Raw genomic sequence first — 23,279 nt, forward strand, 5'->3', positions numbered from 1 at the left:
GTCACAGCACGTGACAGCGGAGCCTCCGGGCAGGCAAGCAGGCAGGTAGCGGAGAAGCGCCCCCAGGTGAGCGGGCAAGAGTCTCAGGAATAGCTGGTGGTCACAGCACGTGACAGCGGAGCCTCCGGGCAGGCAAGCAGGCAGGTAGCGGAGAAGCGCTCCCAGGTGAGCGGGCAAGAGTCTGGAGTAGCTGGTGGTCACAGCACGTGACAGCGGAGCCTCCGGGCTGGCAAGCAGGCAGGTAACGGAGAAGCGCTCCCAGGTGAGCGGGCAAGCTGGTCCATAGACAGACTGACCGGAGTTGTAAGGCAGACCGTCGGACCTCAGGCAAGCAGGCAGGTAGCTGATGTGCGCTCCCAGGTGAGCGGGCAGGCTGGTCCTTAGACAGACTGACAGGAGTAGTAAGGCAGACCGTCGGACCTCAGACTAGCAGACAGGTAGCAAGTAATCAGGCAGGAATCTGACAGGTAACTGGCAGGTAACTGGCAACGGGACCTGAGGGCTGAAGCACAGGTGAGACACAGGTGCAAACAACATTGCTCGGGCACCTCCATTTTGGAGGAGGTGCCTTATATATGATGAAGTCCTCCGGCCATTGGCCGGGGACTCCTTAGGACGGCGCGCGCGGCCCCTTTAAGAGGAGGGGAGCGCGCGCGCGCCCTAAGCACAGGGGCCGGGAAGGAGCGCGCGCTGAGAGCAGAGCGGGAGGAGGACGCCGGGAAGGAGCGCGCGCTGACAGCAGAGCGGGAGAGGGACGCCGGGCACGGGGCAGAGCGGTGAGGGGAGCAGCGTCCCTGCCTAGCAGAGGGCAGGGACGCCGGCACTACAGTACCCCCCCTTTAGGCCCCCCCTTTTTTAGGCCAGACAGAAATTTAGCTAGGATGAGAGGGGCATGGATGTTCTCCCGGGGCTCCCACGTTCTCTCCTCAGGACCAAACCCCTTCCAATCTACCAGAAAAAAGGTCTTTCCTCTTACCCTTTTGGTGGCAAGAATGTTCTCTACCTCAAACTCGTCCTCAGCAGAAACCGGAGCAGGAGGCGTACCTGTAGACTTGGAAAAAGAGTTAAGTACCACAGGTTTGAGGAGAGATACATGGAAGGAGTTAGGGATCCGTAAGTTGGCCGGGAGTTTCAATTTATAGGCCACCGGGTTGATCTGACTGGTGACCTCCAGAGGTCCGATGAACCGAGGCCCTAACTTGTAAGAGGGTATCTTGAGTCGAACATATTTAGATGAGAGCCAGACCTTATCTCCTGGATGAAATTGAGGAGGATCCAGGCGTTTTTTGTCAGCGTGTCTTTTCATCCGCTCGGACGACTGAAGGAGTGCGGATCGGGTACTCTCCCAAATGGAGGAAAATTTGCTAACGAGAGATTCCGCAGCCGGGTTGTCCACCGAGGTGGAGACAGGAAAAGGAATCCGAGGATGCTGACCAAAGACTACAAAAAACGGGGATTTGGAGGAGGATTCGCTCTCGTGATTATTGTAAGAGAACTCGGCCCATGGTAGGAGATCCACCCAGTCAGAATGGTGGGCATTAACGAAGTGCCGGAGGTAACTGGTCAGGTTCTGATTGATCCGCTCCACTTGACCATTGGACTGTGGGTGGTAAGCGGAAGAGAAGTCCAGGGTGACGTCTAGTAGTTTACAAGTGGCTCTCCAGAAGCGTGAGGTGAACTGTACCCCACGATCCGACACGATGTGGAGGGGCAGGCCATGAAGACGGAAGATGTGACGAATAAAGTCTCTAGCTAGCTCGGGTGCAGACGGGAGGCCTGGCAGGGGAACGAAATGAGCCATCTTGGAGAAGCGGTCAGCGACCACCCAAATGACCGTACAACCGGCAGAGAGTGGGAGGTCAGTTATGAAGTCCATTGCAATATGCTGCCAGGGGGCAGCAGGTACTGGGAGCGGAAGGAGGCGACCGGCTGGCAGATGTCTCGGAACCTTGTTGCAGGCGCAGCACACACAGGCAGAAACAAAGTCTATTACATCCTTGTGCAGGGTAGGCCACCAGTAGTGCCGGGAAATAAGCTGGAGGGTCTTCTTCTGACCAGCGTGGCCAGCCAGTTTAGACGAGTGACCCCAGTGAAGGATCTTCTCCCGATCAGGTACTGATACGAACGTCTTTCCGGGAGGGAGACGATTTAGACTCACGGGAGCCACCTGCATTACTCTGGCGGGATCGATGATGTGTTTCGGATCTTCCTCGAGATCAGATACCAGAAAGGATCGAGACAAGGCGTCCGCCTTGACGTTTTTGTCAGCCGGGCGAAAATGAAGGACAAAATCAAAACGAGCAAAAAACAAGGACCACCGGGCTTGGCGCGGGTTAAGTCTCTGGGCATGCTGGAGGTAAGCCAAGTTCTTGTGGTCAGTGTAAATTATTACCGGGTGAAGAGCCCCCTCAAGCAGGTAACGCCACTCCTCCAATGCCAGTTTGATGGCCAATAACTCTCGATCTCCTATGGAATAATTGCGCTCAGAGGGGGAGAAGAGTTTAGAGAAGAAGCCGCAAGTTACCATCCTCCCGGAAGAAGATTTTTGAGTAAGTACCGCTCCAGCTCCAGAGGAGGAGGCGTCCACTTCCAGGAAGAACTGCTTGTTGCCGTCCGGGCGATGAAGCACCGGGGCGGAAGAGAAGACCTGTTTTAAGGAAAGAAAGGCTTCTTCTGCTTCGGGTGGCCACTCTTTGGGATTAGTACCCTTACGGGTGAGCGCGGAAATTGGGGCAGTCCGGGAAGAGAAGTGTGGTATGAAGAGGCGGTAGTAGTTGGCGAAGCCCAGGAACCGCTGAATGGCCTTCAACCCCTCCGGTCGGGGCCATTTCTCGATGGCAGACAGTTTCTCTGGATCCATTCGTAGGCCGGTCTGAGAAATAATGTAGCCCAAAAACGGAAGCGAGGTCTGCTCAAAGAGGCACTTCTCGTATTTAGCGAAGAGGTGATTCTGCCTGAGCCTGAGCAGGACCTGACGAACGTCCCTCCGGTGAGTCTGGAGATCCGGAGAGAAGACCAAGATGTCGTCCAGGTACACCACTACGCAGGAGTAGAGAAGGTCCCGGAAGATGTCATTGACCAACTCTTGAAAGACGGCAGGAGCGTTACAGAGACCAAAGGGCATTACCAGGTATTCATAGTGGCCGTCCCGGGTGTTGAATGCCGTCTTCCATTCATCCCCTTGACGGATACGAACCAGGTTGTACGCCCCATGGAGGTCCAGTTTGGTGAAGATTCTAGCCCCCCTCAGACGATCAAATAACTCCGGAATGAGCGGAAGGGGGTACTTATTCTTCACCGTGATCTGGTTAAGGCCTCTATAGTCTATACAGGGACGGAGAGAGCCGTCCTTCTTTTTGACGAAAAAGAAGCCTGCTCCCGCCGGGGAGGTAGATTTCCGGATGAATCCCTTGGCCAGATTCTCCTCAATATATTCGGACATCGACCGGGTCTCAGCAGCGGATAAAGGATAAATACGCCCACGGGGAGGAGTAGTACCGGGTAACAGGTCGATGGGACAGTCGTATGGTCTATGAGGGGGTAATGTCTCTGCCTCCTTTTTATTAAAGACATCAGCATAAGACCAATAAGGAATTGGAAGTCCAGGTAGATTAGCTGGGGTAGGAGAGGGACGGACGGGATGGACGGGAACCAGGCAGGTCTTATGACAGTCTTGTCCCCAGCGAAGGACTTCTCCGGTTTGCCAGTCAAGCACGGGTGCATGTTTCTGGAGCCAAGGCAGACCTAGCAAGAGGGCGTGAGAGAGTCCAGGCAGAACATGAAAGGAGATACTTTCAGAATATAGCATTCCCACCTGCAGAGTAATGGATTCGGTGATGAGTTGGATGGGGCGTGGTAAGAGCCCCCCATCCACGGCAGCCACAGACAAGGGTACAGCCAGAGGTTTGGTGGGGATGCGGTATTTCTCTACCAGGGACTGTGAAATAAGATTCCCGGCTGCTCCAGAGTCCAGTTGGGCTAGTTCGAAATAACGGTTCTCCCCGTAGACGATTGAAACTGACAACAGCAGGGATGGAGAGGATTTATTCTTGTCTAGGTGGACCTCTCTGAGCGAACCTAGACACAGGCGTTTCCCGACCTCTCCGGGCAGGCACGGATCCGGTGCTCCTTACTGCCACAGTAGAAGCAGGTCCCCTCGGCACGGCGTAAGTCCTGACGGGTCTTGACCATCTTGGTCTGGTCGACCTGCATAGGCTCAGGAGGGTGTACCTGGTTAGAGACAGAAGGAGTGACGGGTTTCTGAAAAGTAGGAGCTAGACGTGGTAACCTCCTCTCACGGGTGACCTCTCTGGCACGCTCCTGAAACCGTAGGTCAATCCGGGTGGCAAGAGTTATTAAGTCATCGAGAGTGGTAGGAATGTCCCGACCGGCAAGTTCATCTTTAATACGGCCGGACAGACCCTCCCAGAAGACGGAAACCAGAGCGTCGTTATCCCAGACCAGCTCCGAGGCAAGGGTACGGAACCGTATGGCATATTGGCCCACGGTGAGACTTTGCTGACGGAGGCGGCGTAGCAACGATGATGCAGATGAGGTCCTCCGTCCGGGTTCGTCGAAGACTTTCCGGAAAGCCGTGAGAAAGGCAGGCAAGTCGGACACCAGGGGGTCTCCTCTCTCCCATAGAGGATTTAGCCAGGCCAGGGCCTCCCCGGTGAGATGGGACATGATGAAGGCAATTTTGGCCCGGTCGGAGTTAAACTGGTGGGACAAAAGTTCAAAGTGCAGGGTGCACTGATTTAAGAAGCCCCGAGCCTGGACGGAGTCGCCTCCGAAGCGAGGAGGTGCAGAAAGCCGGGGTCCGGGGTAGGATACCATGGTATTCGTGGGCAGCGGAGCTGCCGGATTGCAAGATATGGCACTGGCGGAGGTTGTTGGTGGATCAGACAGAGTGTTCAGGCGAGTATTGACATTCCGCAGGTGACCCAGGATGGACTCCTGTTGGGACCTCTGACGGGACAGTTCAAGACAGGTCCGAGAGCGAGGGAGCTTGGGTGCCACCGGGTTCCATGGCCCGAGCAAACTGTAATGGGTCTGGGAGGCGGAACCTCTGGGCTACAATACAAGGGGGCGGTCCTTGTAAGGGAGCGGGTGGCGACCAGGCAGGTAGTCACAGGAGGTGACCAGGACAGTCTCTGGGTGTACGGGCAGGAGGACACGGCAAGTGATCGGGGCAGTCTCTGGATAAAGGGTAGGTACGACCTGTGATGGCTGAACCTCCAGGTAGGCTAGCAAGGCAGATGAAGAATGTGTGCTCCCAGGTGAGCAAGCGAGAGTCTCTGGAATAGCAGGTGGTCACAGCACGTGACGGCGGAGCCTCCAGGTAGGCAAGCAGGCAGGTAACGGAGAAGCGCTCCCAGGTGAGCGGGCAAGAGTCTCAGGAATAGCTGGTGGTCACAGCACGTGACAGCGGAGCCTCCGGGCAGGCAAGCAGGCAGGTAGCGGAGAAGCGCTCCCAGGTGAGCGGGCAAGAGTCTCAGGAATAGCTGGTGGTAACAGCACGTGACAGCGGAGCCTCCGGGCAGGCAAGCAGGCAGGTAGCGGAGAAGCGCTCCCAGGTGAGCGGGCAAGAGTCTGGAGTAGCTGGTGGTCACAGCACGTGACAGCGGAGCCTCCGGGCTGGCAAGCAGGCAGGTAACGGAGAAGCGCTCCCAGGTGAGCGGGCAAGCTGGTCCATAGACAGACTGACCGGAGTTGTAAGGCAGACCGTCGGACCTCAGGCAAGCAGGCAGGTAGCTGATGTGCGCTCCCAGGTGAGCGGGCAGGCTGGTCCTTAGACAGACTGACAGGAGTAGTAAGGCAGACCGTCGGACCTCAGACTAGCAGACAGGTAGCAAGTAATCAGGCAGGAATCTGACAGGTAACTGGCAGGTAACTGGCAACGGGACCTGAGGGCTGAAGCACAGGTGAGACACAGGTGCAAACAACATTGCTCGGGCACCTCCATTTTGGAGGAGGTGCCTTATATATGATGAAGTCCTCCGGCCATTGGCCGGGGACTCCTTAGGACGGCGCGCGCGGCCCCTTTAAGAGGAGGGGAGCGCGCGCGCGCCCTAAGCACAGGGGCCGGGAAGGAGCGCGCGCTGAGAGCAGAGCGGGAGGAGGACGCCGGGAAGGAGCGCGCGCTGACAGCAGAGCGGGAGAGGGACGCCGGGCACGGGGCAGAGCGGTGAGGGGAGCAGCGTCCCTGCCTAGCAGAGGGCAGGGACGCCGGCACTACAGTACCCCCCCTTTAGGCCCCCCCTTTTTTAGGCCAGACAGAAATTTAGCTAGGATGAGAGGGGCATGGATGTTCTCCCGGGGCTCCCACGTTCTCTCCTCAGGACCAAACCCCTTCCAATCTACCAGAAAAAAGGTCTTTCCTCTTACCCTTTTGGTGGCAAGAATGTTCTCTACCTCAAACTCGTCCTCAGCAGAAACCGGAGCAGGAGGCGTACCTGTAGACTTGGAAAAAGAGTTAAGTACCACAGGTTTGAGGAGAGATACATGGAAGGAGTTAGGGATCCGTAAGTTGGCCGGGAGTTTCAATTTATAGGCCACCGGGTTGATCTGACTGGTGACCTCCAGAGGTCCGATGAACCGAGGCCCTAACTTGTAAGAGGGTATCTTGAGTCGAACATATTTAGATGAGAGCCAGACCTTATCTCCTGGATGAAATTGAGGAGGATCCAGGCGTTTTTTGTCAGCGTGTCTTTTCATCCGCTCGGACGACTGAAGGAGTGCGGATCGGGTACTAAGCACAGGGGCCGGGAAGGAGCGCGCGCTGAGAGCAGAGCGGGAGGAGGACGCCGGGAAGGAGCGCGCGCTGACAGCAGAGCGGGAGAGGGACGCCGGGCACGGGGCAGAGCGGTGAGGGGAGCAGCGTCCCTGCCTAGCAGAGGGCAGGGACGCCGGCACTACACTTTGTTTCCATATTTGGCATAAATTTTAGATTGATTTGCACGGATAGCATAAAAGATGCTCTTTGTAAATGTTTTTGTGCATATTACTCCAGTGGACTTTTGATGAATATGCACCATGGTATTTGGAAAATGATTGGAACAAACTTGATAATTAGGATACATGTTCAAGATCTGTGCAATAAGAAAATAATTCACAGAAAGGCTGTAGCCTCAAAAGAAGCCAGAATTGAATAAACTGGAAGTGGGCAGGAATGTTTTGGTGTACCTCACAATTGATTTTATGTATATGTATTTTAAAGATTTTTTGGCTTGAGAGAGATTTCTGCACTATATGGAGATTTCTATGCCTGAAGATAGAGCCAAGCGATGGAGTGAAGTGAAAATTTAGAACCTACATCTGCATACACTGCAACATTAACTGTTACTGAGAGCATTGTGAGAATGAAATTATGTTCTCTGGATAATAGTGGAAAACTCTATAATTTATCTACTTCTCAAAGTAATTTAATATAGTTGGACATATACTGTGATTTTTCTATGTTTTAATATTTGCTAGTATAATGCATTGCACTGATTAAAGATTGATGCCTTGGAGCTCCTTTGTCCTAAGACAGGCTCAGTGCACTTGGATGATTATATCTTCATTACGGAGGTTTTTATACAGTATGCTGACAAGTGTAGTCAGAACAAGTTTGCCCACTATTTCTGATATGCCTGGGATGCATGCTGCACACTCGTGCAAATAAAGAAATATTCACAAATTGTGCTTTCTCCACTATGGTACCCTAAAGAAAAAAATACTTATTTAGCTAGTAGAGTCTTGTTTTTGCATTGCTTGATGAAAACCGTCTCAGGTTGCCAAATATAACACTCCACCCTCCTCACATGGTTATGGTAACATATTGTGAATATGCCATTGCCTCCTTTATTAAAGACATACCAATTCTTGGGAGATCATGATACCTTGTATTGTGTAATTACTTTTAAGTAGCCCATTACCATATTTGCAGTGTACTTTTAGTGTACCACATTCTAAAGAATGTTGAATTTTATATAGATACTGGAGTGACCCCAAGTTTGGAGGTCATTAGTGGAAAATTATTGTGGATTCTCAAGTAGTAAAATTATTCAGCAGCCTGTTTCAGCCTTTGAGGAAAAGCTGGGTAACATACATTTCCATCTTTTTAGTAGTAATAAATAATCCCTGTGCCAATAGTTATTGCATTTGTGTACTCTTTACAAAATTAATACTCAATGCTAAATATTGGTTGATTCTGTAATCAAAGCATGCAAACATACCGAAGTTAACATGGTACTATCTTCACTGCAGGTTTTTGAGTCTGTAGAAGAAGCTGATCAAATAGACACTAGAAGCGAGGACAGTAAACCTCCAAAAATAGCCAATGGAACGGTTCCAAACGGGACTTGCTCTCCAGACTCGGGCCACCCTTCTTCCAGGAACTTCTCTATCACGTCTGGCTATTCTGACCATAGTTTCAGCACAGATGATAATGCCTCAATGGAGACCAGTAAAAATGCACTTTATCTCCACATGAAGCCAGGATTGGCAAGTGGAAAGAAACAAAGCAGCTTGGACAGTACATTAGATAACAAAACCGTAGAAGAGGAACATGTAGTTCAAGACAGCATGGACGCAGAAGTAACCGCCAATGAAAGTTTAGATGACTTTTTATCAATTACTGAAAGCACAGAGGACATCTTGCCTGACAAGGAAAGCACAGTGCTCTCTGTAGTGGAAGCTTGGCCAGACAGTGAGGCTGAGAAAGAGAGTCTAGTGGGAAGTGAAGACAACTTATCTGAAGAGCCAGAGATGGAGAGTCTTTATCCACAGCTTGATTCATTGGTTGTCATTGATGCAACTATGTCTGAAGTTTCTCCAGTCTCTTCCACTGGAGTGACATACTCTGTAAGTATTGGGCAGAGGTACACTAGTCCGGTATTTTTTTGACTATCTCAATGATTTCAATAGTCTGAATATATGATATTTTCCAATCACTCAGTTGGTAGTTAAAAAAAAGTGTCTTTTTACAATTCATAGCAAAATACAACCAAATTTTCCTTATCTTTTAGTAGGCTGGATTCACACATGTGTTTCACCTTCTGAGTACAGACTGCAATGCATGGACTGGCCACAGGTTTCCTGACCCGAGCTCTCTTCATATGAGGCTGTCGAATTTCAATTAGGAGACCCGCGGCCTGTCCCTGTCTCAAAAGGCGAAACACAAATGTGTGAATGCGGCCTTAATGCGCAACCATTGTTTTAGGTAAACTTGTCTGTGTTTGCTTCTGTCTCTTTCTCTCTTTCTTCACCACCTCCCCATGAAGTGTTATGAGTGGTAAATGTCATCACAATAATGTGAAAATCTGTCTTCACTGAAGACAGATTTTACCATTTGAATTGAGAGTGAATAAATAGTCCAGGAGGTGAGAGTATATTTCTCTAATACAAAATATTTCAAAGTTTCTTCTCTTCATTTGTACCATTGATTTATGTAAAAAAAAAAAAAAAAAAAGAACAAGAGTTAATCTTTAACTACTTCTGGACTGTCCATAGACTTTAAACGTATGGGTGGTCCACATTCTCCTCTACAGTGCCCTTCTTAAATGTCACTGTATAGTAGAGAAACTGCTCGCGATCATACAGCTGTGGAAGCTAGCAGCCAGATGCCGCCGAGCTACCCATAGAGAAGGTACAGATGGTTTGTTATCATCTCTGCCTTCTCGATCGCTTCATACCCAGCGCTAAAAATGCTCTATGTAAACGGTAATAGGAAGAGCTCGCAGCACTTTCTCCTCCTGACACAGCGATCATGTGATCATTCAGTGAAGGTAAGGGAGTAGGAGCTGCCCAGTTAGCTCAGTAGGAGCTGCCCAGTTAGCTCTGCAGCATTTCCACTATAACTGGGAGTACTAATATACTAGCCCCAGTTACAGGGTAAATCATATGAACAAAAAAAAAAAAATGAAATGTTTAAATGCCCCCAAAGGTCTTTTGCGACTTTGTCAGGGATACAATATATGAAATAAATAAAAAAAAAAAAAAATTAAAAGTGGGTAAAAATAAATAAAAAAAAAAAAAAAAACCCGCTGCCAATACAAATTATTAGCCCCTCCCCCATAAAAAAGGCCTTCATGTCCTATATATGCAAATAATTGTTACAGAAAGGGGAACAAATTGTAAAATGTATTTAAAATCTGTGAAAAACAGACACGTATTTCCTTTGTTTCAAACAATATAGCCTTTATATCGGCAAAATAATAATATAGGTGAGTATTAAAATAACATAAAAATTAAGCCCCACGTATCCCAAAAAATGCAAAACTTATTTGAGTATCCGAATGAGAAAAATGTTACAGTTCCTTAATCCGCATGTACGAAATAACCCCAAAATGTGCATAGTCAGGAACGGGGGTAAATGGCCAAGTTCTGAACTGGATAAAGAACTATTTTAACCACTTCGCGCCAGAGCCTGTTTTTGCCTTCGTGACCGGGCCAATTTTTTCAATTCTGACCACTGTCACTTTGAGGTAATTACTCTGGAACGCTTCAACGGATCCCCCTGATTCTGAGATTGTTTTTTGTGACATATTGTACTTCATGATAGTGGTAAAATTTCTTCGATATCACTTGCGTTTATTTGTGAAAAAATCGGAAATTTGGCGAAAATTTTGAAAATTTTGCAATTTTCAAGCTTTGAATTTTCATGCCCTTAAATCAGAGAGATATATCACACAAAATAGTTAATGAATAACATTTCCCACATGTCTACTTCACATCAGCACAATTTTGGAACCAAAATTTTTTTCTGTTAGGAAGCTATAAGGGTTAAAAGTTGACCAGCGATTTCTCATTTTTACAACAAAATTTACAAAAACATTTTTTTAGGGACCACATCTTATTTGAAGTGACTTTGAGGAGCCTTTATGACAGAAAATACCCAAAAGTGATACCATTCTAAAAACTGCACCCCTCAAGGTGCTCAAAACCACATTCAAGAAGTTTATTAACCCTTCAGGTGCTTCACAGGAATTTTTGGAATGTGGAAGAAAACAATGAACATTTAACTTTTTTTCACAAAACTGCTACTTTAGCCTCAAATTTTTAATTTTCACAAGGGCAGCCAGAAAAAATGGACCCCAAAATGTGTTGTGCAATTTCTCCTGAGCACGCGGATACCCCATATGTGGTGCAAAGCCACTGTTTGGGCGCACGGCATGGCTCGGAAGGTAAGGAGCGCCATTTGACTTTTGGAATGGAAATTTGACTGGAATCGATAGCGGACGCCATGTTGCATTTGGAGAGCCCCTGAGGTGCCTAAACAGAGGAAACCCCCAACAAGTCACCCCATTTTGGAAACTAGACCCCTCAAGGAACTTATCTAGATGTGTGGTGAGCACCTTGAACCCCCAGGGGCTTCACACAATTTTATAATGTTGAAGGGTGAAAATAAAAAAACACATTTTTATCACAAAACTGCTACTTTAGCCTCAAATTTTTAATTTTCACAAGGGCAGCCAGAAAAAATGGACCCCAAAATGTGTTGTGCAATTTCTCCTGAGCACGCTGATACCCCATATGTGGTGCAAAGCCACTGTTTGGGCGCACGGCATGGCTCGGAAGGTAAGGAGCGCCATTTGACTTTTGGAATGGAAATTTGACTGGAATGGATAGCGGACGCCATGTTGCATTTGGAGAGCCCCTGAGGTGCCTAAACAGAGGAAACCCACAACAAGTGACTGAATTTTACAATCTACCCCTCTGTATAAATTAATCTAGTGGTGGGAAAATAAGTAGGTAAATGGTCACTAAACCCATAGATGAATTCCCACAGAGGTGTCATTTCCATAATGGGGTCACTTCAGGGGGGATTATGCTGTTCTGGCACTTTTCAGAGTACCAGAGCTAAAGAATCCCCCCTGAAGTGACCCCATTTTGGAAATGACACCCCTCTGGGAATTCATTTATGGGTTTAGTGACCATTTTAACTCGATGGATGATTTCCAGAAATAAGCACGCAATGGAAGGTTTAGATTCTGGAGAACCCCCCCTGGAAATTAAGTGAGCTCTACTCGAATATGTCATTCACTAAATGAACCAAATGTTTGAATGACAAATTGGGATACATTTTTACAGTTTAAAAACGTGGTTCTGTGTGGTAGATTTTAAAGCAGTCAGTGACGCATAAGGCTGGCAATGATGGGCATTGTGGGCAATAGTAGCGGGTATCACGCCTCATTCCTCTCTTAGTACATACACGACATCTTTTCTGGGGGTTCCTTCTTGTTTCCGTTGCTGGAATAAGTGCAATAAAATGTCGCTCAGTGAGTCTTTTCACATCCTCAGATTCTAATGGATGAGCGGGGCTAACACTTTGAAAGACAAGATTTTCAATTACCTTTTCTTGATAATCAAGAAAAGGATCTGAATTTCCTGCTTTTTTGTACAACACAAAAGAATTGTATGTGGCCACCTGAAACAAATAGATAACCAACTTTTTATACCAGGTATAGGACTTTCTTGATACCTGGTATGGCTGTAGAACCTGGTCTGCAAGGTCCACACCCCCCATGTGTTTGTTGTAGTCAATGACTGACACAGGTTTTTGCTTCGGAGTGGTGGATCCTAGTTCTACAGTGGCCCTTGTGGCATCTGTGTGGATCGAGCTGAGGACAAAAATATCCCTCTTATCCCTATATTTCAGGGCAAGCAGCTCTCCGTTGCGTACAGCCCCTGACTGCCCCTTTTGGAACTTTTGGTTGACCAATGGTTGTGGAAACCCCTGACGGTTTTTACGGATGGTCCCACAAGCCCCGATGTTGTGTTCAACCAGACTTTTAAATAGGGGTATGCTGGTGTAATAATTGTCCACATATAGATTGTAGCCTTTTTGAAAAAATGGACTTATCAGCTCCCAAACAATTTTTGCAGATGTCCCCAGATAAGTAGGGCATCCTGGTGGGTTTAGTTGGCTATCTTTCCCCTCATATATGCGGAAAGCGGATGTGTATCCGGTTGAACTTTCGCACATTTTATAGATCTTTATTCCAAACCTTGCCCTTTTAGATGGGATAAATTGCTTGAGGTGCAGTCTTCCTTTGAATTTTGCAAGGGACTCATCTATAGAAATATTTTGTGTTGGGGTGTAGAGGCTTAAGAATTTTTCTGACAAATTTTCAATGATGGGTCTAATTTTATATAACCTGTCATGTTCTGGGGCATTTCTGGGCAGGCATTGACTATTGTCGTTAAAATGCCAAAACCGCATGAGCATTTCATAACGGGTCCTAGGCAGAATGACTGAAAACATAGGGGTGGCTTGAACAGGGTGGTTGGACCAGTAGGATCGAATGCTCTGTTTTTTAACAAGCCCCATGGCAAATGTAAGTCCTAAAAAATTTTTTATTTCCGGGACATTAGTTGGTGTCCATAAATTTGCCCTAGCATAGTAAGATCGGGGATTCTGGCTTATGAATTGGGATGCATATAAATTTGTTTGCACGACAATATGCTCTAGCAAGCTGTCTGTAAAAAACAAATTAAAAAAATGAATTGGTCCAAAATCTTCCACCGCCACATTTATACCAGGAGTGGCGTTGAAATCAGGGCTGAATGGAGCAGCCGAATCCGAAGCCTCCCATCTGGGAAATGCTAGATCATGTGGCAAAGCCCCTTGTACACTGGCGTGCGCCAATTCACTAGTAGCAGGGACAGCGCTTGTACTGGGCAGTGTTCCCTGATTTGGAGACGTTTCTCCAGTAGCGCTATTTGCCCCTATTGTTGTACTGGTCCTTGGGCTTGAGGATGGACCAGAATCACTGCTCATTTCTGAGCTCTCAGTGTCGCCGCTACTAAAGCCCTCAAAATCCACATCTCCATCTGAGATTGCGCTGTCATCAGTGTCAGAACACAGCAGGGCATACACCTCCTCTGCGGTATAAGTCTGACGGGCCATTTTATTTTTAGATTTTTTGACTGGACTGAACGGACCGGACTGAACGGACGGGACTGATCTGACAGGACTGACTGACAGATCTGACAGGACTGACTGACTGACAGATCTGACAGGACTGACTGACTGACAGATCTGACAGGACTGACTGACTGACAGATCTGACAGGACTGACTGACTGGACTGATCTGACAGGACTGACTGACTGGACTGATCTGACAGGACTGACTGACTGACAGATCTGACAGGACTGACTGACTGACAGATCTGACAGGACTGACTGACTGACAGATCTGACAGGACTGACTGACTGACAGATCTGACAGGACTGACTGACTGACAGATCTGACAGGACTGACTGATCTGACAGGACTGACTGACTGATCTGACAGGACTGACTGACTGATAGATCTGACAGGACTGACTGACTGATCTGACAGGACTGACTGACTGATAAATCTGACAGGACTGATTGACTGATAGATCTGACAGGACTGATTGACTGATAGATCTGACAGGACTGACTGACTGATAGATCTGACTGATCTGACAGACTCACTAACCCTAACTCTTACTTTCTTTTTTATTTTATTTTTTTTACTTTCACAGTGGCAAGGCTGACACAGCTCTTGTCACACTGTTTCTCCTCTGCTCTCTCACTGAGATCGGAGGAGAAACAGTGTATTTATCAGGCAGATCGCCCGGGAAAGTTTGTTGCTAAAACAAACTTCCCTGGTGATCTCTCTGATTGGCTGGTGTGACGCTGACATCATCGAGACCTGAGCCAATCAGGTCTCAATGATGTCAGAGGTCACAGCACCAGGATCCCCGCCGCTCCTGAGGTATGTGGGGGGTCCCGATCGCCGACCACCAGCTGTTACTATCTTTTAAATGCCGCGATCGCTATGGATCGCAGCATCTAGAAGATAGGAACAGGTTAACATCATGGGGACCTGATCCATTCAGGTCCCCATGATGCCACATGTCAGAGCTATCGCTCTGAACCGGTACCGCAGCGCTAGCAGGACCCTGGGGGTCCTGAGCGCTGCGGGACCACCCACCGTTTTTAAACGTCGGCGCTGCACAGAGCCCGGGCAGCGCCGACGTTTATGTACAGTGGGCGGTCCTGAACCGGTTAATCAATCTCCTACCTGTTCATTTTCAGAGTGCATCTGTTACTGTATTACACATCCTTTATGCTGTATGGATCCCGCTGAGTTACGCATTGCTGACTTAGCTATAGATGTTGTTGCCATAAAATACACATGTACCCAGAGTGTAATGTCATTGCATGTTGTGTGCAATTTTAGCTACTAACTTTCATAGGCCAGTTTCAAACGTCTGACATTCATGGTCCTAATAGGGGCCGCAATGCAGGGACTGGCCGTGGGTGTTCTGACCCAAACTCAACAGCCTCATATATCCATGTAAGGGTATTGATTTTGAGTCAGGAGACCTGCAGCTGATTCCAACATCATGGTCCATAATTGCACTATGAATGTCAGACGTGGGAAATTGACCATAGTCTGTCTGCTCCACAGAACCGCTTCATTAGGCGTGACACATCTAATAATTAAGGCGATTAAACCAAATGAAACATAGAAAGTAGATATAGGCCATCCCTGGAGAAGACAACTAGGTCCATGATGATTACATGGGTTTTATTCTTTGACATTGCCAAGATTCCAGGATTGTCTTATTAAGTATCCTAGTAGTGGACAACTCCTTCTTGATCTAAATGTTTGGCCCCGATAAAATAAAAAAGCCTAAACTCACCTCCCGTGCCGGCGCCGTTCCAGCGGTGTGGACACTTGCGGTCCCGGGGCCTTCGTGCGGTTATTATGATACGTGAGCCAGGCGCCGAATCCACGCTGGTGTCACGGTCTCCTCCTTCGTACAAATTGAACATGAAGAGGAGGTCGGGGTTGCAGCTGAACTCTGACTTCCTCTTCGTGCTCAATTTGTAAGAAGTCGGGTTTAGCTCAGGCCCCCTCCTCCACAAAATTATGAAGGAAAAAAGTTGCTAAAAATATTACGCCAATAAATGCATATATATAAATAAAAAAGCCCTTATACACTACCGTTCAAAAGTTTGGGGTCATTTAGAAATTTCATTATTTTTGAAAGAAAAGCACATTTTTTTTCAATGAAGCTAACATTAAATGAATCAGAAATGCACTCTATACATTGGTAATGTGGTAAATGACTATTCTAGCTGCAAACGTCTTGTTTTTATTGCAATATCTACATAGGTGTATAGAGGCCCATTTCCAACAACCACCACTCCAGTGTTTTAATGGTACATTGTGTTTGCTAACTGTGTAAGAAGGCTAATGAATGTTTAGAAATCCCTAGAAAACCCTTGTACAAGTAGGTTAGCCCAGCTGAAAACGGTTTGGCTGATTTGAGAAGCTATAAAATTGACCTTCCTTTGAGCTAGTTGAGAATCTGGAGCATTACATTTGTTTGTTCTATGAAACTCTCAAAATGGCCAGAAAAAGAGAACTTTCATGTGAAACTCGACAGTCTATTCTTGTTCTTGGAAATGAAGGCTAGTCCATGCGAGAAATTACCAAGAAACTGAAGATTTCCTACCACAGTGTGTACTACTCCCTTCAGAGGAGAGCACAAACAGGCTCTAACCAGAGTAGAAAGAGAAATAGGAGGCCCCGCTGCACAACTGAGCAACAAGACAAGTACATTAGAGTCTCTAGTTTGAGAAATCGACGCCTCACAGCTCCTCAACTGGCAGCTTCATTAAATAGTACATGCAAAACGCCAGTGTCAACGTTTACAGTGAAGAGGCGACTCCGGGATGCTGGCCTTCAGGCCAAAGTGGCAAAGAAAAAGCCATATCTGAGACTGGCTAATAAAAGGAAAAGATTAATATGGGCAAAAGAACACAGACATTGGACAGAGGAAGATTGGAAAAAAGTTTTATGGACAGACGAATCAAAGTTTGAGGTGTTTGGATCACACAGAAGAACATTTGTGAGACACAGAACAACTGAAAAGATGCTGGAAGAGTGCCTGACGCCATCTGTCAAGCATGGTGGAGGTAATGTGATGGTCTGGGGTTGCTTTGGTGCTGGTAAAGTGGGAGATTTGTACAAGGTAAATGGGATTTTGAATAAGGAAGGCTATCACTCCATTTTGCAACGCCATGCCATACCCTGTGGACAGCGCTTGATTGGAGCCAATTTCATCCTACAACAGGACAATGACCCAAAGCACACCTCCAAATTATGCATGAACTATTTAGGGAAGAAGCAGGCAGCTGGTATCTGTAATGGAGTGGCCAGCGCAGTCACCAGATCTCAACCCCATTGAGCTGTTGTGGGAGCAGCTTGACCGTATGGTGCACAAAAAGTGCCCATCAAGCCAATCCAACTTGTGGGAGGGGCTTCAGGAAGCATGGGGTGAAATTTCTCAAGATTACCTCAGCAAATTAACAGCTAGAATGCCAAAGGTCTGCAATGCTGGAATTGCTGCAAAGGGGGCATTCTTTGACAAAAGCAAAGTTTGAAGGAGAAAATTATTCTTTCAAATAAAAATCATTATTTCTAACCTTGTCAATGTCTGGACTATATTTTCTATTCATTTTGCAACTAATTTGATAAATAAAAGTATGAGTTTTCATGGAAAACAGAAAATTGTCTGGGTGACCCCAAACTTTTGAACGGTAGTGTATGTTATTGCCATGTCTGGAACAACTTGTTCTATAAAATATAACACTATTTAACACTTTTAAACATAATAAAAAGTACAAGAAAAACTGTTTTTTTTTCAGACCGGTGACCAAAAAGTGGAATAAAATGCTATTAAAAAGTCGTGTGTACATAAAACTGATATTACTGAAAATGTCATCTTGTCCCTCAAAAACAAGCCCTACTCTACAAAAAATTTTATAGTTGTCATAAGATGCAAAAACTATTTTATTTTTACTATGAAATTGTTTTTATGTAAAGCAGAAAAAAGCCTATAAAATGTGACCACTGTAATTGTAGTGACCCGAAGAATAACGTTTTCTAATCACCTTTACCACACGGTGAATGTCATAAAAAAACTATCCCGCATCTGATACTTCTCCTGACAACTTTCTATCGCTTGTGAAACATATAGTGGTTAAAAGACCAAGTAGCAATAATAACTAGAAGCAAGCAGTCTCTAAATAAGCCCTTAATTACTTTTAAGTTTGTAATTAAATAACTTTAGATGATATTTGAAACTAATGAATATAACATTTCAGGGTTTAATTACCCACTTGGTACATTTGCAAAAGGCAGAGGCAGCATTTATGTAAGGCACTGACTCATGTAGAAAAATGTAATAACAGATTAAACAATATTGCAAACTAAAGACAAAAAATATATTATATACTTTAATTATGATAGTCAGAGGGTGGTAAGAGTGATGGATCAATAATACCATAAAGTACAGACATTTTAATTTGAAGTAATTTTTTTTACTGAGCAAAAAATAAAAAAAGAGTTTGCAGTGGTGGGCATAACCTTAACATTCGTGTAAAATGTAGACTCATATTTGCAGTTTTCATATCTTTGACACAATATTAAATTCATAAGGGAAATGAAGTGCAGAATGCCCCCTGTGCTGTGTATTGTCCTTTTATTTTATTATTAATGTTTTACGATTTAAATAAAACCATGTTTTGTATTTAACCAGTTTTACCTGTATATGTTATATAAAAGTAGAAAGATAATTTCCATGTATCTACACTTGCGCATTATACTGAAAACATGCAGCGACTGGGGGAGATTAAAGGGAACCTGTCAAGCGATTCATGCTGCCCCCACCATGGGCAGCATTAATCAGAGCCTGGCTGCGTAAACACTCTAGCGTTTCAGAGAAAATATAGTCAGTGGATCGGGCCGGGGTAGATAAGTGTCGATATGTGGAAATTATTATCTTTGTACTTTGTACACTGTGACATAAAACAGGTTAAATAAAAAATAGCAAGAGACCTGTCAATCACCTGGAGCGGTGCTTTGAAAAGTTGTCCATATTTGGCTATAGGCTCCAGCCAGATCTGCTAACTATATTTACTCTGAAACGCCAGAGCATGATCGCAGCCAGACTCTGATTTATGCTGCCTGTGGCTTGGGCCCCATGAATTGCATGAAAGGTTCCCTTTAACCATACAGTTATAGAGGCGTTAAATTACATGCTTGTAAAAATGGTGCATAATCATGCCAAATTTCAGAGCATGTGGTGCATGTGTCATAATAAATTTGGTGCAACTTGTTAGATACTTTTCTCTTTATTATGCATTATATATATGTACACCGATAATTGGCGCTAAGCAAATGGCTTTTTGAAATTATTGCATACTGTAACTTTTATATATTTGTGATTTTTTTTTTAATCTTTTTATTGGCTAAAATCAGGAAAATTGTAAGCTAGCTTTAAAATAAAAAATTAAACAATTTTTCATATAAAAAAAAGCATGAAAGTTTTTAGTGTGAATGCTCCTTTGTATCACTATCACCATGTATGAGCATATGAGCAAGGCCATCACTATGCCAAGAGTGACAAAATTTATTGTATTGCTACACTTTAATATTTTTGCTGAAATTATTCTTTATTGTTTCTAAAACTAAATAGCAAGAAATACTGGATTTGTACACTATAAATTTACACCGTATTGAGAAGGATGTCCAGAGATGTGATCGTAACTATTGGTATTTCACACCCACCAACTTGGAGAAGCTTCGAAATGTTATGTGCAGGTGAGGCCATTACATCAAAAAAAAGGCTGCATGGTTATTTTACCTTCTTGTTTCTCAGGAAGTAGAAGCATGGATTTGTGATCTCATACCTGCCAATACACTAGTTTTGCTTCACCTAGTCCTCAGGACTGTATTATTCAAAAGGCTGACCTAGGTTGGAGCCTAAGGAAATGCTGTGGGGATAATTTGAGTGCAATAGGGTTTTATCCACAATTATATGTACCAAATGTCCAGCTGGGGGTCTTTATCTAGGGGAGACAGGGCAAAAACTTAGGACAAGGATGAATCATCATCACCACACAATAAAAGAAAAAAGAATAGATCTACCTGTAGCCAAGCATTTTTGTTCCTCTGATCACAGCATAAAAGACATGAAATTACTGGTATTAAATGGTAACTTCAAATCTCAAAGAGAAAGAAGAATCTCAGAATATAAACTGATGATGACCTTTAACACTTTCAGAGCAGTAATGAATGTGTCACATGGATTTATGTCATTCTACATCAACTAAGGAATGTGCCCCTCAGACTTGTGAAGCCATCATAACACTGGACCTAGTCACAGGACAATAAAACCTTCACACTCCTTATCTATTAACTGCTAAAATATTTATAGCCAGAACTTTTTATCTCTTCCATAATAACTCTCAACCAATCAAATTTATCAACCCATAGAGGACTGGATTTGGAGTCACCCCCAAAATTAAAGTGGAAAAACACACTACAAGCTGATCCAACTTTGATGTAATGTCCTTAAAGGAAGTCAAAATGAGGCTCAGTATTGTGTGTGGCCTCCACGTGCCTGTATGACCTCCCTACAATGCCTTGGCATGCTCCTGATGAGGTTGCGGATGGTCTCCTGTGGGATCTCCTCCAGGATGGCACATCAATGCGAGCTGTGGCAAGAAGGCTTGCTGTGTCAGCGTAGTGTCCATAGGCTGGAGGCGCTACCAGGAGACAGGCTAGTATACCAGGAGACGTGGAGGGGGCCGTAAGAGGGCAACAACCCAGCAGCAGGGCCGCTACCTCCGCCTTTGTGCAAGGAGGAACAGGAGGAGCACTGCCAGAGCCCTGCAAAATGACCTCCAGCAGGCCACAAATGTGCATGTGTCTGTGTCTGCACAAACGGTTAAAAAACCGACTCCATGAGGGTGGTATGAGGGCCCGACGTCCACAGATGGGGGTTGTGCTCATAGCCCAACACCGTGCAGGACTCTTGCCATTTGCCACAGAACACCAGGATTGGCAAAGTCGCCACTGGCGCCCTGTGCTCTTCACAGATGAAAGCAGGCTCACACTGAGCACATGTGACAGACGTGACAGAGTCTGGAGACGCTGTGGAGAGCGATCTGCTGCCTGCAACATCCTTCAGCATGACCGGTTTGGCAATGGGTCAGTAATGGTGTGGGGTGGCATTTCTTTGGAGGGCCGCACAGCCCTTCATGTGCTCGCCAGAGGTAGCCTGACTGCCATTAGGTACCGAGATGAGATCCTCAGACCCCTTGTGAGACCATATGCTGGTGCGGTTGGCCCTGGGCTCCTAATGCAGGACAATGCCAGACCTCATGTGGCTGGAGTGTGTCTGCAGTTTCTGCAAGATGAAGGCATTGAAGCTATGGACTGGCGCGCCCGTTCCCCAGACCTGAATCCGATTCAGCACATCTGGGACATCATGTCTCGCTCCATCCACCAACGTCACGTTGCACCACAGACTGTCCAGGAGTTGGCGGATGCTTTAGTAAAGGTCTGGGAGGAGATCCCACAGGAGACCATCCGCATCCTCATCAGGAGCATGCCCAGGCGTTGTAGGGAGGTCATACAGGCACGTGGAGGCCACACACAAGACTGAGCCTCATTTTGACTTGTTTTAAGGACATTACATCAAAGTTGGATCAGCCTGTAGTGTGGTGACTCCAAATCCAGGCCGCCATTGGTTAATAAATTTGATTTCCATTGATGATTTTTGTGTGATTTTGTTGTCAGCACATTCAACTTTGTACAGAACAAAGTATTCAATGAGAATATTTCATTCATTCAGATCTAGGATGTGTTATTTGAGTGTTCCCTTTATTTTTTTGAGCAGTGTATATTTTCCCTATATCCACATAGCAAAATTATTGTGGTTCTCCTGAAAAAGAACTTCAAAGCGCTTTGAGAATAAACCGCATTGCCACCTTTTACCGCGTATTGGAATTATTTGAAATTATTTGTGGACTTACTACAAGTAGCACAGGTTACCTACAACTACAATTGCCTGATTACTAAGTTGGAGCCTAGGGTCCCAAGAGGAACTAAGGGCCCATCAATTTTTTTTCCTGGGGCAATATTGCTTCCTCCCTAGGACTCTAGTGGTTAAAGATGCTCAGTGCCTTAATAATACATGTACATATACATTTATCAGATCAGTCCAATAGTGCACTAATGACCGGGTTGTATCAAAGGAAGCTGGGGAGCAAACTGAGCGCAAATAGGTTTTTATACGCTGGTGGTGACAACGTATTGGTGTAGATTACTTGCTCACCTGAGGGAGTTGCAATTGCAATAATCTTAAGGCATCAGCACCAGCTGCTGCAAACCCATGGGTCAAAGACCAGGAGAAATCTTGTTATGGAAATGAGTGGTTTTCTGCGCTTCTGGTGAGGTTCCACTGAAAGGACCCAGGAAACACACAGTGAATAAATGACAGGGTTGTGACATCATGCAACCCCCTCCCGTCTTACACCTCTACAAGCAGTACAGTCTAGCCATAACCTTGATCCCTTGTTCTTTACCGCTCCCATGGGCAGCTGGGACTTGACAAAACATGCATGTTTACATTTTTAAAAAGAACAAATGCAGCCAATATGCACAAGCACAAGTCAGGATTTCAAAAGAGGAAAGGAAGATTGTGCTGTGTGTAAAGGGGTCATCAGAGCTGATTTCAGCAGAGTATCGGTGTCCTTGTGAATACTGAAAGTGTAAATCATGGCATTACTTCTGCTTCCCAAACATCTGCCAGGGAATTTGACACAGAGGTGGACACTGATCTAATTGACGAAAGTTTTTTGCACGAAGACAAAGCTATATTGGGTTGAAAGATTGAACTGCCAGAGGGGCCCCAAAATATCTGAAAACCTACAAGGCTCAGCTATGGGTTAATATGGCCCTGCTTGTACTATGTTAAGTGTAGCGATAATTGATGGCATTCCATGTATAAAAATAACCTATGATTGTCAGCACAAAATGGGGTAGAAGTCAAGCTGTGTGTTCCACTGAGTGGACTATTAAAAAGTAGAGTTCATCTTAATTTAAAGGGGTTATCTTGGACTTTGGGTTTTTTAGTTTCTAATGTCTGTATGTCCTGATCTGTGACGGTCTTTTCCAGCTTAGGCGGCGATTTTCCGGCTTCATTTGACCTCACGTCAACTGAGCAGCTCTTTCTATTCTGGTCTGCTCTGTAGACAGGTTGTCACTGCCAACTTACTTTGATTGACAGACGTCTCCCTGCAGCTAAGCAGCGGCAAGCCAGGTGTCAATCTGTGACCGCTTTGAGCCGCAACACATCGTCGCAGGGCAAAACAGGCAGGTAGTTAGCAACCGCCTGCTGGTAAGTATTAAGCCCATTACTCAAAAACCCCAAAGTTAAGGATAACCTTTTTAAG

At 45.8% G+C, this 23,279-nt stretch overlaps 1 protein-coding gene across 3 annotated transcripts in view; it reads left to right on the forward strand.

The window, feature by feature from the left end:
• The window catches only part of SGSM1 (small G protein signaling modulator 1), a 291,384-nt gene that overhangs the window by 221,699 nt on the left and 46,406 nt on the right, over nucleotides 1-23,279 (forward strand). For all 3 annotated transcript variants that reach the window (XM_073672889.1, XM_073672894.1, XM_073672899.1), the window contains 2 exons: nucleotides 8,251-8,847; nucleotides 19,514-19,638. In XM_073672889.1, coding sequence (XP_073528990.1) covers nucleotides 8,251-8,847; nucleotides 19,514-19,638 — 722 coding nt within the window. The remainder of the gene's footprint in view (nucleotides 1-8,250; nucleotides 8,848-19,513; nucleotides 19,639-23,279) is intronic.

Source organism: Phyllobates terribilis, unplaced genomic scaffold, assembly GCF_046119375.1.
Source record: "Phyllobates terribilis strain yellow unplaced genomic scaffold, ASM4611937v1 Scaffold_1__5_contigs__length_1240528914, whole genome shotgun sequence".
NCBI classification, from domain to species: Eukaryota; Metazoa; Chordata; class Amphibia; order Anura; family Dendrobatidae; genus Phyllobates; species Phyllobates terribilis.